At 42.3% G+C, this 16,357-nt stretch overlaps 1 protein-coding gene across 2 annotated transcripts in view; it reads left to right on the top strand.

Moving 5' to 3' along the window:
* The window catches only part of SYTL5 (synaptotagmin like 5), a 725,724-nt gene that overhangs the window by 601,374 nt on the left and 107,993 nt on the right, over positions 1–16,357 (top strand). For both annotated transcript variants that reach the window (XM_085622910.1, XM_085622911.1), the window contains 2 exons: positions 1,890–2,068; positions 7,254–7,356. In XM_085622910.1, coding sequence (XP_085479036.1) covers positions 1,890–2,068; positions 7,254–7,356 — 282 coding nt within the window. The remainder of the gene's footprint in view (positions 1–1,889; positions 2,069–7,253; positions 7,357–16,357) is intronic.

Below are 16,357 nucleotides of genomic sequence, written 5' to 3' on the forward strand. Positions count from 1 at the left end.
AGAGCAGTGTGGAGACTGGCGCATACACTCATTTGAAATTCTGCAGGTCACAAGGGCACCTATCACTGAAATGAGGTGAGGGGAACAGTCCACCGGGAGCAGGGTCACCAATCTCTCAAATGAGGGTGCACTTTGCGTGGTACAGGGCATGGGGTTGAGGGGAAAAAAGTAAGGCACACATACAATTGAAAGTTCACTGGTTGCTGAGGCAACAAACATTCAAATAGGGGGAGGGGTTCATAGTGTAGCACAGATACATTAGTGAGGCCGCAGGAGGCTGAGTCAACAGTCACTCAAATGGACAACTGGGGTTTACTCAAAGTGTTGTACTAGGAGCAAAGACCTGGAGTGAACATAGTTTGGCTCAGCACACAGATGATGCACTTTAAAAGTGCCCTGGCTCTTGTAGACAGACGACTGTCTTGCCTCCACAATGTGTGTTGTCTGTTATATACAACATTTCTTTTTAAGTCTATTTATATGATTTCTTGAATGGAAAAATGCAGAAATGGAACAATTCAATTTTATGTTTTCATTCACAGTGTAAAATCATATGAAATACACAGAGACATTATGATTGCCTGTATAATGATGTATTTGGGTTATTCTTCAGAACATTTTAGTGCAGAGGACCCTAAGCATGGTGACAAACTAATATGCTTCATTGAGAGTTGAGAGCACAGAATTTCAGTACTGATTATAACACACGATCAACAGTCCCACCATTCCCTCATTGGTATTTTGGGAAATACTAGTTTATGTGTTGTGGTTTTCACCTGCAAGCCATCACTACGTGACACATGATTATCTATAATGTGCGATTCAGTGACAGCTTCTAGGCTGAGAAGTCATTCGTATGAATGGTTGCCGTGTCACCTTGCTCACCACCGGTCAGTAAGCTGCCAAGCCCAATAGTGGTTTACCAAGTGCTCCTACCAATATTTGGTTTCTATATACCCAGTCCCAGCAATGGGTGGCCATGCCACACAAGGCAAGTATTGTATCCATGCACAAAGGCACGTAACTCCCTCTGGTCTCTTCTGTGAGGAAGGAGAGGACCACCTACACATGTGGTAGCCAAGTCCAACCCAAGGTCATTTCCCACCAATCAGTCAATAGCCCAGTAACATGGTCTGGTGTACAGTGAAAGTTTTACATAGTTGGCAGATTTGAGAGGAAATGGCTTGTATTGTCACTAACAAATCACATTGATTGGTGCTTTTCTCTAGGTTTGTCTGCCTTAGTTTGTGTCTTCATTACCATAATGACAATTCTAATCCATATTTTCTAACAGGTTATGTTACAACATAAGCATAACATAGGCATCTACTTTATTTAACTGCTGGTTTTGTGAGTACTGATTTGGGAGAGTTCAAACCCGGGTATCTGACTGGTCTGTTGTCCTTCCAACACCTCTCCTCCAAATGTACGCTGTCAATTGAGAAGGGTTTTAGATACCTGTACATTTTCTCTTTCTCTGCAGAGGGGGGTCTGTATCTGGAACCCTGAGGTCGGGTAGATTGAACTGGGTGTAACCCAGAAAGTAGGATGTGCAAACATAAAAAATGTAATCTAAATTATTGTGTTAAATCAAAATGCCATTGATCTTCACCTTGAGCCTCAGTTCGGAAGCGGCTCTAGATCCACAATTTCTTTCATATCATAAAATCTATTTCTAATCCAGTGGACCACTTCACATGTCCTGCATTATTTTTATCTGCAAACTAAAATCATCCCTATGCTTGGAATGGATACCCATATCGGTATAAAATGTAGCTTCTTTCTACCGAGGAGTGCAAAGACCAATTGCAGCAAGACCCTCCAAAGTAATTGATTGTTATGTGCAAATACATTTTCAGATGCATAATTTATTCTGTTGGTTGTTTCAGACCAGCATTAACAGCATGATGAGTGTCTACAGTGAAACTGGTGACTATGGCAACCTGAATATCAGAGGAGAAATACTTCTGAACATCAACTATAATTACCAAACTGGGGCCCTCAATGTCTTGGTAAAATGTTGCAAGAACTTGGCCGTCGCTGATGAGAAGAAGCAACGAACTGATGCGTAAGCAGCTATAGTCACTACTTTTTTACTGTTGTTAGAATGTGGAGTATTTATTAAGATCAGAGACATGTCAAAGCTGACAGAAGAGACTCCTCCTATCATAGTCCTTACATAGGACCAATGTTTCAGATGTAGAGAACTTCTGTGTCATGCCATGCACACTTTCAAAACTTTTATTGATGTATGTATTTATAAAGTTTTATATAGCGTGAACTTGATCCTAGAAGGGTATCAGATCACTTTACAAATAGTTCAATAAGTAGAAAATAGATAACCAAGAAACATAAACGTTGAACATTGTCCGCTGCAAATCAAGAGTGGGACAGTGAGTTATCAACCAGGACTCTATAATATTGGCCATTGACACTTCTTATTGTTGGATCATCATAAAGTGGCAAGAAAAAGGGGATGTTCTTGCCTCACTCCATATAAACACATACCTTTGATTGATTTAATCCTTAGTTAATTTTGGTACTGCAATCTGATGAACTCCTATGGTCACATAAAGGAAGCAAATTGTTCAGCAAAGAGGATGAGCTCAGGAAATTCTCCATGGCCCCCAAACCATCGTGCCTAGCTTTCTTCCAATAGGTCCTTTCCGTTTCAGTCTATTTCTCATTTGTTCCAGAACTTCACCATTCACCACTTTAAAGGTGTTATTTCAAGTCAGACTTAGATAAAACAGGAGATTGTTACTGTTTGTCCACAGCTCCTGGGAAAGGACAGAAGTCCTGCTGGCAATTAGATTTTTCATTCCTACATTCATGCAAATGAATATTCCATAATATGGTACGAAGAGAGATTTTTCTGCTGCCAAACTCATAAATTTCCAAATATATTTTGACTGACTCTACTACCATTCCAAACACAGCTTCCCGATACAATATGTAGTAGACATAGATCAATATAAAACCGTACAAGCAGACCAAAATCCATAAACTAAAATTCGCTATGTTGTTGTATTTGAATTTCCTTTATCTCTTCAGTAGAATGACTACCTTTATTCTGATGATGATTTTTTCACATTTATCTTTAAAAAGTGTAGGTAATGCAAATTCATTTATGATGAGGAATTATGAAAGTTTCAGATTGCAAATACATTTTCAAACGTCAGTATCAGCAACTAGCTGGACAAAGTCTGATTAAGCAGTAATTACTGTTTAAGCACATTATAAATAACAAACACCTTCAATGCTATAATTTGCCAAATAAATCGATAAAACATGGATCTTATGCAAACGCATCTTGCTATGATTTGGTGGGCCTTTGATTTGTGTACTTCTAACTTACTAATAAACTCCAGGCTTACTCATGTCTTTCTCCTCAATTACATGTTTAGTCAGGAGTACTCCAGGGCAAATGCAATTTTTCTGGAATTCTGGAGTAAGCCACGACTAATGCAATAGAATGTCACAGTACAGTCTTTGTTAATCAGGCCCTAATGCTGTTAAATGCACAAGAAACCAATCATCCCTGCCCCATGTTATTTTCGCTAAGCAACCTCCACATTTTGGCTTCCTTAGTTCCTAGCAAATGAAAAGGTCTGTTGGCAGCATCCCTTTACAAAGACACTGTTACGGTTGCCCTGCCCATTGATTATGATATTGTTCTAAGCATTTTCTTGGAACACTTAAGAAAAAAATAAGAGACATTCAATGAATAATTACATACCCTTGGCTCGTGCCTTGGTTTCGGCTTGACAATGTTGGTATATGTAAATGTGGAATGGGGAGTGAAGAAAATCACAGGAAATGAGCCATTTCATCTAATTTCTCTACATTTTGTGATGCACACTTTTTAGAGGAAATGCTAACGATAGGGTGATACTGCACACAGTTGGGATAAATAATGTGACACATCTACAAGTGTACAATTGTTCTAAAACAAAGCTACATATTGTACTGAATTCATATTTTTGATTTCAAATACAACTTTTGGGGCCCGATTCACAGAACTAACTTAAGACAAAATCCTAAACGTACCACTTTTGGTATTCACAGAAGTTAGGATTTTGTCTTAAGTTTGTCTTAAGACAAAATTAAGACAGACTTAAGACAGACTTAAGTTAGGATTTTGTCTTAAGTTTGTCTTAAGTCTGTCTTAAATGTGTCTTAAGACAAACTTAAGACAAAATCCTAACTTCTGTGAATAACAAAAGTAGTAAGTTTAGGATTTTGTCTTAAGTTAGTTCTGTGAATCGGCCCCTTGGAATTTAAAGAACAGTTATGTGATTGGGTCATATATTCCCCTAAACAGGGGTAGTGTGTCTAGCTACTTATTTCTATTAAAATATTATTATTTAATTCTTTACACTTATGACAGAGACTCTTAATCAAAACTAAAATAAAAGCTTTATGGGTAATCATAAATCTGTATCAATATTTTAAATAGAAATTGATTCACAATCCAAATGGCAAAGCAAATAATTTAGAGTCATTCGAAGTTTTCATATACCTTTTTCAATCTCTCTGAGATATTGCTAGCTGTCTCTGTCCTTGAAGTCAAAACAGCTCAAAATGTGAGGGTCAGAAAAGTCAATATGTCTTTCCTTTTCTAGAGGATATCAATTCGTACGTGAAGGATTTATTTGCCAGAGGTAAATCAATCTGAAAAAAAGGTATCAAGACGCAAACAACAGTATTTCTATTCTGTACTTGTTGGTTTAGCCAACCTGCATCCATTTAATAAGCCAAAGCTTTCATGAAACATTTATGATTACATCTGTTTTTAGTACAAATGTATTGATAGGACCGGATACATGAATGTATATGCTTTCAAAACCCTCCTTAAAATGTCTGAAAAGTGGAAAAAAGAAGATACTGTCTATAGTCACATAGAGTGTGCAAGAGGCTATGTGTTGATATCCCTGGTGAACACATTTTCTAGATTAATTCACAAATGTACTTGCTATTTCAGTTTTTGTCTTGTATTCCAGATCATGAATTAGCTTAATCACACTATACCAACTAAAATACACGATAATACATTTTCCTCAATAAAACCCAAATGTTAAAAATCAAGTGTTGGCTAGAATGATCCAGCACCTTAATACTCGAGGTTTCAAGCTGTATCCATCTCTTTCACCCAGTTCAATTATAAAATTCTCTCTTTCCTCTATCCATACAGTAATATAGTGTAGTTCATTCATATACTTCAGAGAACATCCTATCATGCTGGGTGTTATTTTTCCAGACAGTGGCACATCTGCCAGCTTCTGCATCCTGCAGTGAAAGAGGAGAAGTTCATAGTCCTCACATATTCAGTTAATTACGTCTCTTGTAAACTACCAAATAGCCAATTTTCTTTCGTTGGAAATGTTGTCTTCTCCCTGTTGAAAATATGACTTCATATGCTTTTCTTGTTCAAAATCTGAATACATACATCTGTGTATATGCTTGCACTCCATATGCTACATTCTTTTGAAGTTCAAACTGTCCCGGTGACCTACGTCAGAAAATTATTTTCATAATTATGCACATTTGTCATTCTATAAACAATTCCTCTTCTCATACATTTTTCATACCACGCTGACTAAAAGTAATTAACACATATGACATCAATCTCTCAGACGCTTTGTTTTCAGCTACCCTTCTGTTTTGCTTTACTTAGGATCAAGACTCTATGAAGGACACATTTAAAAAGAGGTCTCATGTCTACTGATACTTGTATAATGCATGCCTTCTTACTTCCAGGAAGCAGTTTTCTAAACTCTAAATTCACATTGGGCATATACTATAGAACTCATTTTTCAATCATGTGCAAGAAGGCTTGTATCCTAGTATCAAATACATTCACAGGTCTGGCAAAATGATAGTCCAGTTTTATGATTAAAGATTCTGGGCCTCATTTATGAAAAGTGGCGCATCGGTGTGAGAAAACAGCTATATGTCACTTTTCATTGTGCTCTCCTTGCGACACCAATGCTGTGTCATATTTACTGTATGACACATCATGTCGCAAGGAGTTACAGATACGTCAGTATTTCTGACGTATCTGTAGGCGCAAAAATGACGCATTGCTGGAGTGTCACAAAAGTGTTGCAACTCCAGCAATGGGTCATTACACATGGGCAAGTCCCATGTGAAATGTACCTGCATCAGTCTTATGCCTGCTATGAGGCAGTCGTAAGATATTGACGCATATGCGTCCTAGAAGAGGCGCAGTGAAATCTTATAGATTTCACGGCGTCACTTCTATAACCCTTTCTTGCGTTGGAAGGAACGCCCCCCCCCTGCATACATTATACCTGGCACAGGTATAATGTGACGCAGGGGTTTACAAAGTGACGCATCTATGTAGATGCGTCACTTTGTAAATATAGTGCAACAAGGCTCACTTTTTACGCCGCTGGTGCATCACAAAAAGTGATGCACCGGTGGCGCAAAAGTGATGCAAGGGCTCATAAATAAGCCCCTCTATGTGTGAAGTCACTTTTGTGACAGAAGATGCACAACATAAATTTGAAAGAAGACTCCTCACAAATCTATATCTCCAGTACTTTTGGATTTGAAAATCTTAGATTTTGCAATGGTTTTACTAATACTGCAGTGTCCAAACACAGTAAATTGGTTATTTCTCGATTAACATCCAGCCACTATGAATGACAGTGTTATTCTTCTAGAGCAATGTGAGGTTTTCTCTAAGTTTACTGATAGAGAAAATGTATGTTTCGCTAATGTTATGCCACCAATATCATCTGGATATAGTGTGAGTTAGAAAAGGTGGCAAGAGAGCTGTCCCTTTGAGGTTTAAAATACCTCCAAACAATCTACCACTAGTGTGTTAGATGCAGTAGCATCTGAGTAGATTGGACAGTTTTTAACAGAGCCTTTGAAAATCTGCCTTACCCATGTACTTGTCCTCACAATTGAGTTGAGCACCTATTTTAATCATAAGAAGCATGCACAGATACAAACCTCCTCTATGTCCATATTTTTATGATAAATCTGTACAAATGTCGTCCTATTGGGTGTATATTTTCTATTATTAATACCAATTGGACAATAGTTCTGCAGAGAATATGTAGGACACTATATTCTGACAACGATATTGTGATACCACAACATTTTGAGTGTTTCCGCCACAAATCGACATCTGAGTCGCAAAAACGTGCTGTAATTTTACCAATGCTAAATGCACTCAATGTGTAGGATAAGGTCTAACAGGTTTCTTTTTTCATCAACAGCTATGTCAAAGCTTATCTTTTACCAGACAAGTCACGCCAAAGTAAACGCAAGACCAAAGTCAAACCCAACAATATCAATCCTGAGTATAATGAAATACTAAAGGTAAGACGTTATATAGCATTTGTTTGCACCTATGAGAGATGTCTTTTAGGTTTTTTTCCCTTCATCTCTCAGTTTTAAGTCTTAAGCAAACAGTTTCACTTCTTATTCTTGCAATGGTAATTAACAAAGGGGTATATGTACAAGCCCCTATCGCCACGAGAACATCACTTTTTGTGACGTTCTGGTGGCTTAACGCTGCCTTTTACATAAGGCACACTTTCACGCTATGTTTGGTGTGAAAGGGGCGTGCAGTGGGTATTGCGGTGGGCAACACCCATTGTATGTGACACTGCCCCCTATGTACAAGGGTGGCGTACATAGGAGGCAGCGCCAAAATAAAGACCAGGAAAATCCTGCTCTTATGTTGACGAAACAAAGAGAAATGCATTATTTCTGTTCCTTTTTGCTTTTTCCATGTGTACTACCATGTGACAAAGACAAATAAGAAAGTGTTAGTTTAGAGTCCTGTGCAAAATCCTTTAGTTATACCGATATGCGGTAATAGCATTGCAAAACGGTGTCACCACATAATTGAAGGTTAGCGTGCAACGAAAGAGGAATAAAGCGTGACAACAATGTTACTGAACATTTTGTGCATTTTTTGTAGATTCTTCACACTATCATTATATTGGTAGAAACCCAATACAGAAATTCTGTGCTAGCACCTTAGAACTGCAATAATTATGGCCTAGAACTGTAATAATAGTGGATCACTAGTCACCTACAGAAGAGGACAAATATGTGGTAATTGCGACACTGCACATTTCTCCTGTTTTTGCAAGGATATAAATGAACCTGTCAATAAAGTGTGTCAATCAGCTTCCATGAAAGACCTGTACATTATAGCCTCTGAACAAAAATAATCTTTTTAGGACAATATTTCCCATCATGCATGATGGTATAGCTTGAAAACATGTTCTGTGTTGTGGGCTACACACTCAAAACTCACCCACCACCATGAATTTCCACTGACTTCACCAGCAACTCCCTGTGCTGCAGCAGGAAACCTCACCATCAGATGCTACAACTAGTTTCATACAGAGTTGGTAGCAGCAGGAGTTGTGTGACAGGAAGAACTATTGCTGCCGCTACAGAATTCATTGTGTGGGCCTAATGTTATTTTCCTACCTTGATTCATCTAACTGAGTGTGCATGGAAAGTTAGCAGCGTATGGATAAAAATCATTATATAATACATGGGATTCTGTAATATCTGTATAAAGGACAGTGTCTTATTTCTTTATAATCGGCGACTTGTGACGCACTCAGGCACCGATTATTAACAAACAACATCAGAACTCGACTATTATAAGTTATTACAGTCGAGTTCTGATGTCACAATGGCTGCTGCCGGAGCCAGCAGTCGAGATGAAAGGCTTGTCAGGTCACGGAGCATAATTGAAGTAGCTGTCAAAAAGCAATGAAAAGAGAACATTGTTTTTCTTTGTTCTGCTCTATTTTAATAGCTTACAATGACAAGCAGAGAGAATGTTTTTTTGTGCTACTTAGAGAGAAAAGCTAGACTCTTTCTCTATGCTTCTGCAAAAACTTTTTAACAACTAACTTGTATTGATCTGTTTCACATATCTGTGTGTAACTAATATCTAACAGGTTTTTGATATGTTTAATTTCTCACTAGAGGTTTTGTTTTTATTCTTTATCTTTGAAAACATGCTCTCTTTCATATGAAAGAGCTACGCTCCAAGGTTTTAAGTGGTTTGTGGGAAAGGTGATGCTGTGACCATGTATTATATGGGATAAAGTACCCTCTGACGTATGTGATAAGGATATTGCAAGTCACCTCGGAGTTCCATAACCTTATAAAGGAACTCTGCCTTTGGCCTTATTCCTATATTTGGTTATGAATCTCCTCGGTAACTTGTAATATCCTAATAATGTACGGCGGGGTACTGTATTCCCTATATAATACTAGATTACTCCTTTGACCCACTTTGCGCTTCATTTTACTCACTGCTGTAGATTGCCTACTTAAACTGTGAAGTATTAGCTGTATGGTGGACTATCAGGTCAAAACCTAGTTCCAAAACAAAAGACAGTAGATAATTAGTAACATCAAATTATCGCCAGAGTCACCCCAAGCAGAAACAAAGGACATATGAACTCAAATTTGATTTACCATAAAAAATGATAACTGGATGTTGATTCTAACTTATTCTAGTGTTGAACACTATATAGAATACATGTGTACACATATATGTACCAATGTTTACATTGTGATCAGTGCATAAGACCTGGCTGCAGCTCATTCAGTTCAGTTGCACAGAAAATGCAGACATCCCAAAGACATATATTGGGACTTGCACAGGACAACAAAACCTTTGTTATATCCATTCACATAACTGCTTGCACAGAATAAGAATCTGCAAAGACAGGTTGCTAAAGAAGAACAAGAAAATAATTAAAGCTTGGACACTGCACATTAAACATGAGTGGTCTCATAAAGGTATCTGTTGACAATCAAATATATTGGGCACCTGAATTTCATTGTATTCGGCAACAATGTGTCTAGGTTAGAATACTGCAGAGTGGACTAATGCCAGATTTTCCCTAGAAAACAGTATAGTGGACCACCTTCCACATTCAAGGCCAATCTGTACGCCACAAATCCAGTTTTCCAAGCCTTGTGAATGTCTGCCAATACGTAATGGATTTGCCTTCAGCACTCTGTCTATTATGGTGCTGAGATCACTTCCACTGTGTGAGTGAAACTTTCTCAGCAGAGGCATGGGTGATTGTTTGTTGAGATGGACACCTCATAGACTGTTGATATAAGCTGAATGTTTCCAAACCTTTGGAAAACATAGCAGAAGCCTATAGTGTAACACCATTTGGACCTGCTGTTCTTCTTTACAATGCGACTTAAATAAGTGTTCCTATGCATCTTATGGTTGGATGCAACAGTCTACAAAATAAATAAACATGTACTAGACCCAGGAGTATCCATAAGGCAAGTCTCAGAGTATAAATAGTTGCCATCTCTTAATCCTTGGAGCACACATAGGGGCTTATTTATGAGAGCCCTGCGTCAATTTTGCACCATGTAAAGTGGTACATGCGTGAGGCAGGGCTCTCATAAAAATTTATGAAGCCACGTAAAGCCACCCTGCATGGCTTTTAGTGGCCTCCTATATCTTGAGTAAGTCGATTCAGCACAAATCGCTGTGTTGCCTTACCCTGCATCCAGGGAGCGTTCCATGGGTGCTGCGATGGGTTTTTCCATGCAACACCTATGGAATTTGACGCAGGCCTAGATTTACAAAGAGATGTAAACCTGGGGAAGCGTCAAATCCGTACGCCTCCTGAGGTGAGCGGTAACGAGGAGAAATGTGTTAATTTCTCCTGTTTTTTTCCTCTTTCCATGTGTGCTGCATTCTACAGCACACAAAGAAAGAGAAAAACGCCTTGTAGGGTTGTTTTTTTGCAGGAAGTTGGCCCTTCCTGCACAAAAAAAAATCCTGCCTTCAACAGAAGCACCCTTGCACCATGGTGCAAGGGTGCCTACATTGGCGCTAGGCTTCCAAAACGGTGCCAGCACAGGAAGAAAGGACAGGAAATGGTGCATTCCTGCCCTTTCACTTTGGCGTAGGGCAGCGCAGCAAGGTGTCTTGCTGCACTGCCCTACACCAAAATGCCATCAATGAGGCCTATAATATATAGCAGTCCATGATGTATATATCTACGTGGTATCTTTGTAGCACAAATCCAGCTGAAAGGCAGCAGAGCTCTGGACAGAATCAATGGGAACACTGTCAATGCGTGATCAGCAGGCTAGTTAATTTCTAAGAGCAAGAGCCGACTGTTCTGCACTGTGATGTAGTGTTCTTTAAAGAGGTGTGCTTTCGGCGGTTTCCCAAATTGCAGCAGGATTAGGGCTATCCCAAGGAGTATGGGCATGTCATTCCAGATCCTGGGTTCATTGATGGAGAAGGGTTGTTGCATGGCTTTTTTTCCCTGCAGTGGCAATGATGACCTTATCAGCCAGATTGGAGGGGGTGCCGATAGTGATGGCCTTGTAGATTATCAGGTAATTATGAAGATGGTGCATGCCGGCAAAGGTAGCAAGTGATGTTCCAGTAAGGTAGGGTGTTGTTGTCACAGTTATACATCAGGCATGTTGTAGTGTGTGGGATGCTCTTAAGTGATGTCCCCGTGGAGACTGGGAGGCCCTGGAGCAGGGCATTGCCACAAACTTGATGAATTACCGTCGACCGGGAGGCGCAGCCGACCCTAGAGGGAGGGTGTCTAATCTCCCCCATGGGCGGCAGACAAAGGGCACTGCAGCAGCAGGGCACAAAAGTGCGCCAAAAGAAAAAGGGGTCAACGAATGACCAGGGGAGTTTTGGTTCAAAGGACCCAATCAAGAAGGAAGGGCGTGGTCACAAGCACGGCCATGAAAGCCACCGGGACAAGTAGTCCACAGCTTTGTCGCCAGAGTCAATTGATGAGGTCACAACCACCAGAGATGCCAGCAAAGAATCACAAGAGACCCTTGTCTGGACTTACCGGCACTTGCAGCCAGAATGGAGTTGACCGGGTGAAGACGGTGGCATGCATCACAGGACAGCACACGCCAAAACGGCGGTGCTTATGAGGGCATCCCAGCCAGGGCCGGACTGGTAATTCCGGGCACCGGGCAATTCCCCAGTAGGATGGGGTGGGGGCTGGTTTTCTGACAGGGGGCCGGTTTTGTGGCTGGGGCGATTTTCGGTCCGTGACGTCATATGAGCCACTTCAGAGAGAGTCACAGTAATCTGACTGTCTGTCTGAATCTTACAGACTGAGACTTCTACTCCTCTCCGTCCGTGTCTCCGCTCCACGGTGCAGCCTGCAGGGAAAAAAGCACAACTGCATTGACCCTGTGCAGACCGTGAAGGCAGCCGGCAGCTAGGTAGATTTAATAATCAGGAGGAGGACGTCCTTCACATTTAACATGGGCTTCTATGGGAATTCACATCAGCATATGATCAAGCCCATTATCACCGTTTTAGCGGCAGTTTTCTGCCGCTAAAGCAGCGATAATTTTATCGCCTGGCTTGTTAATATTCCCCATAGTCTCTAGTACAGTTGTGGCCTCATTCCTGTCGGAGAGTGATTGCATTAGTAATACAATTATAGCATATTCTGTAGTACAGTCATGGGACCATTCTGTAGTACAATAATGAATATATACCATAGTATGAAACGTTAATTACGTTAAACGTTAACATTAATGCCCATTCTACAGTGCAATAATAGCCTAATTCTTTAGTGAAATTAGGACATGTTCTGTAGTACAATAGCTTCATTTGGTAGGGTAGCAATGACATTCTATAATACACTTATTGCATATTCTGTACTACAATCAGTGCATAGTTTGTAGTACAGAAGCACAGAGATGGTCATAATCAGGACAAAGATGGCTACATTCGGAAGTACAGTCAAGGGGACATTCTGTACTACATTAATGGGCATATACTGCCGTACCGTAATGACATGTTATTCAGTACAATGATACCCGTTTTGTTATACAATAAGATCTATATTATCTAGTTCAACTATTCCCTTATTCTGTAGTGAAACAATATTGCATTATGTGGAACAACGATGGCGCTTTGGTGTAGTGAGGGTAAAATTATAAGTAAATTTGTGGTATGTTCTCTAGTGAAATGATGGAAATCTCTCTCTCCCTCCCTCTCTCCCCTTTCTCTCTCTCTCTGTAACTCTCTCTCCTTCTCTCTCTCCCTCTCTCTTTCCATCTCTCTCCTTTCTCTCTCTCTGTATACTGCTCTCTCTTTCTCTCTCCCTCCTTCTCTCTCTCTCTCTATACCTCTCTCTCTTTCTCTCTCTCCTTCCATCTCTCCCCTTTCTCTGTCTCTCTCTCTCTCTGTATATATATATATATATATCTATATCTCCCCTCTCTCCTTCCATCTCTCCTCTTTCTCTCTCTCTGTCTCCTTCTCTCTCTCCTTCTCTCTCTCCCTATCTCTCTCCTCCCATCTCTCCCCCCTCTCTCTGTATCCCTCTCTCCCTCTCTCTATCCCTCTCTCTTTCTCTATCCCTCTCTCGCTCTCCCACTCTCTCTCTCTTTCTCTTTCGCGCCCCCTCTCTCTCCCCCTCCTTCTCTCTCTCTCTCTCCCTCTCTCTCTTTCTTTCTCTCGCCCCTCTCTTTCTCTCTACCTCTCTTGCTCCCTCCCTCCCTCTCTATCTCTCTATCCCTCTCTCTATCTCTCTATTTCTCTATCCCTCTCTCTCTCGCTCCCTTTCACTCGCTCTATTTATCCCTCTCAATCTCTCTCTCTATACCTATCCCTCTCTCGCTCTCTCCCTCTCCGCCTCTCTCCCCCCCTCCCTCTCTCTCTCTCCCTCTCTCTATCCCTTTATCTCTCTCGCTTCCTCTCTCACTCTCTATCCCTTTTTCTCTCTATCCTTTTCTCTCTCTCTCCCTCTCTCTCTCCCTCCCTCCCTCTCTTCTCCTATCCCTGTATTTCTCTCCCTCTCTCTCTTACTCACTCCCTCTCTCTCCTTCACTCGCTCCCTCTCTCTCTCTCTCTCCTCCCTCTCTTTCTCACCCCCTCTCCCTCTCTATCTCTCTCTCTAACTCTCCCTACCCCTCTCTTGCTCTCTCACTCTCTCCCCCTTCTCTCCCTCTCTCTCTCTCCCTCTCCTTCCCTCTCTCTCTCTTGCTCCCTCTCTCTCTTTTCCCTTTCCCCATCCTTCTCTCCTTCCTCTCCTTCCTCTATCTCTCATTCTCTTCCTCTTTTTCTCCCTCTTCCTTTCCCTTTCTCTTCTTCTGTCTCCCTCTCTCTCTCTCCCTTCCTTCCATCCCTCTCTCTCCTCCCCACGTAAAAACATAGCCAGACCTATTGCCGCGGTCAGTGCTTGTTCATGCTCCCAGCGTTTCTATATAATATTTGTTGTCAATGAATGTATTATGCAGACGTCTTAATTTATTTTTCATGAGTGTTCAGACCTCTTGGCGGATCTGCCTGGGGGTTGGGGGAGAGGGCGCAGGGAGCCTCATCCCTATTCAGACCTAGTGCTCTTTAAGGTCATCATCTACTATTTACTGTGCTTTGAAAGTTGATACAATTGAATTTGTAATGAAAAATGTGCTGTAAAATTCACTATTTTGGTCTGTCTTTTTCCAAAATGTTCTTGGGGTGAGGACCCCCCAAACCCCGCTAGTAGTGGTTGGACTCGTTTGCTGCGCTCACTCGCTACACACCGGTTGGGGTCTGGTCTGGCAAAACTTGCCAGGCCTGCCTTCAGTTCCCAGTCCGGCCCTGGCCAGAGCACAGGGCAATTTGATCGGCAGATCCTGCCGGGAGTGAAGACTGCCAGCAGGTCAGGGCTCACAAGGCTGGTGTGTCGGTGGTGGCACCGCCACCGCCACCGAGACTGTTGATGATCATGGAGTGAGGTGAGCAAGGGTCTGAATCATTAGGACCCCGGTTAGCAAAGACCGACAGGGAGGCGGGGGCGCTTTGTAGCCTCGGGTTAATGCCGCTACACATGGAGCATAGTGAGTCTGGCACAAGTAAGATCTTGTGGGGCACAAGCTTTTCAGCAGGACACACCAGGGTTCCCCCCTGTTCCGGTGAAACTACAGTGGAAGTGTTTAGGCCACAACATGGCCTAAAAGCCTAGAATGGTTCCTCGGCCGGCTCCCCGGTTAGCAGGTGGCAGAATCTGTGTCGTGTTCTAAGACTATCATGCCCTTCAAAGAACAGGGTGATGCGTTTCAGGGATTGCAGCACCTTGCCATGTAAAGCAAGCTAGGCCAGGGTGTTTGTGGGTTGGTGTCCATTGCATGCTACCAGGTGGGGGCACAGGCTCCGTTTGAGATTGACTCCCATGGTGACGGCGCAGCTCAGACTTTCATCCTTTGGAGTCACAATGCGCTGCGGTATAATTGTTCTATTACGTGTTTTGTGGGCAGGGGCCCACTGCACGCTCCCAAGTTAAGGAACATCAACTGCTTGGGTTTGCCCGCTGAGGCTTTCACTGCAGCTCAGCCTTTCATCCTCCAGGTGTGCTACACTTTACTGCTAAGGCAAACTACTTTTAGGTGTGTAGGGGCAGGTGACTGTCGCATGCTCCCACGTTAGTAGAATGTACCTGCCTGGGTTTGTCTGCTGAAGTTAGCAGCGTGGCTCAGCCTTTAATCCTTCAGGGCGCTAGATTTTACCAGACAAAGCAAGTTATTATCACGTGTGTATGGGCGGGGGTTCATGGCATGCCCACACGTTAGTGGACAGTTCCTGCCGGTGTTTCCGCGCTGATGTTAGCAGTGCAGTACAGCCTTTCACTCTTCAGGGGCCACTACACTTTGCCCTGTAAAGCAAGTTGTGATCATGTTGGTGTGGGCTGCTGTCTGGCGCGCCCCCACTTTGGGGCACAGGGTCTGTTTGGGTTAGCCGCCTATGGCAATGGCCAGGCACGCAACACCCATTGGACTCAAAGGGCTTCAGCTTCCCCCCCCCGTCGTGTGTGGCGCCCAGGATGAGACAGCTTCCCGGGCACACACACAGCCGCACCCGAGCACTTCACAGGTCTTTAAAAGACCATTTGCATGTTAATGAGGCCTTGCTGTTGTTTCACCCCTTCTAAGAGCCCCTGCGGCTCCACTCTTCCTATTGCTTAAAGATTCAGCCACCCCCCCCCCCGAAATTTTTTCTTAGCCCCCCCCCCTCCAAATTTGGCTCTAGTTGCGCCTCTCGCAATGGCAGAGCTCAGCATTTCATCCTTTGGGGTCACGATGCGCTGCAGTATAATTGTTCTATTTCGTGTTTTGGGGGTAAGGGCCCGTTGCACGCTCCCAAGTTAAGGAACATCAGTGCTCCCCCAGACAGTCCTGTCGGCTTTGTCATTTGTTGCCTAAGATAATAAGCAGCGCTCGAGATGGGCCGAAATCCTGACTCCCACTAGAGCAGACCAGGGCTGGGAGAGGAGCCCTGTGCGGTAAAACATGAAAACAGCTGGCTACAGTGCGAACCCTA

Source organism: Triturus cristatus, chromosome 8, assembly GCF_964204655.1.
Source record: "Triturus cristatus chromosome 8, aTriCri1.1, whole genome shotgun sequence".
In the NCBI taxonomy this organism is placed as follows: Eukaryota; Metazoa; Chordata; class Amphibia; order Caudata; family Salamandridae; genus Triturus; species Triturus cristatus.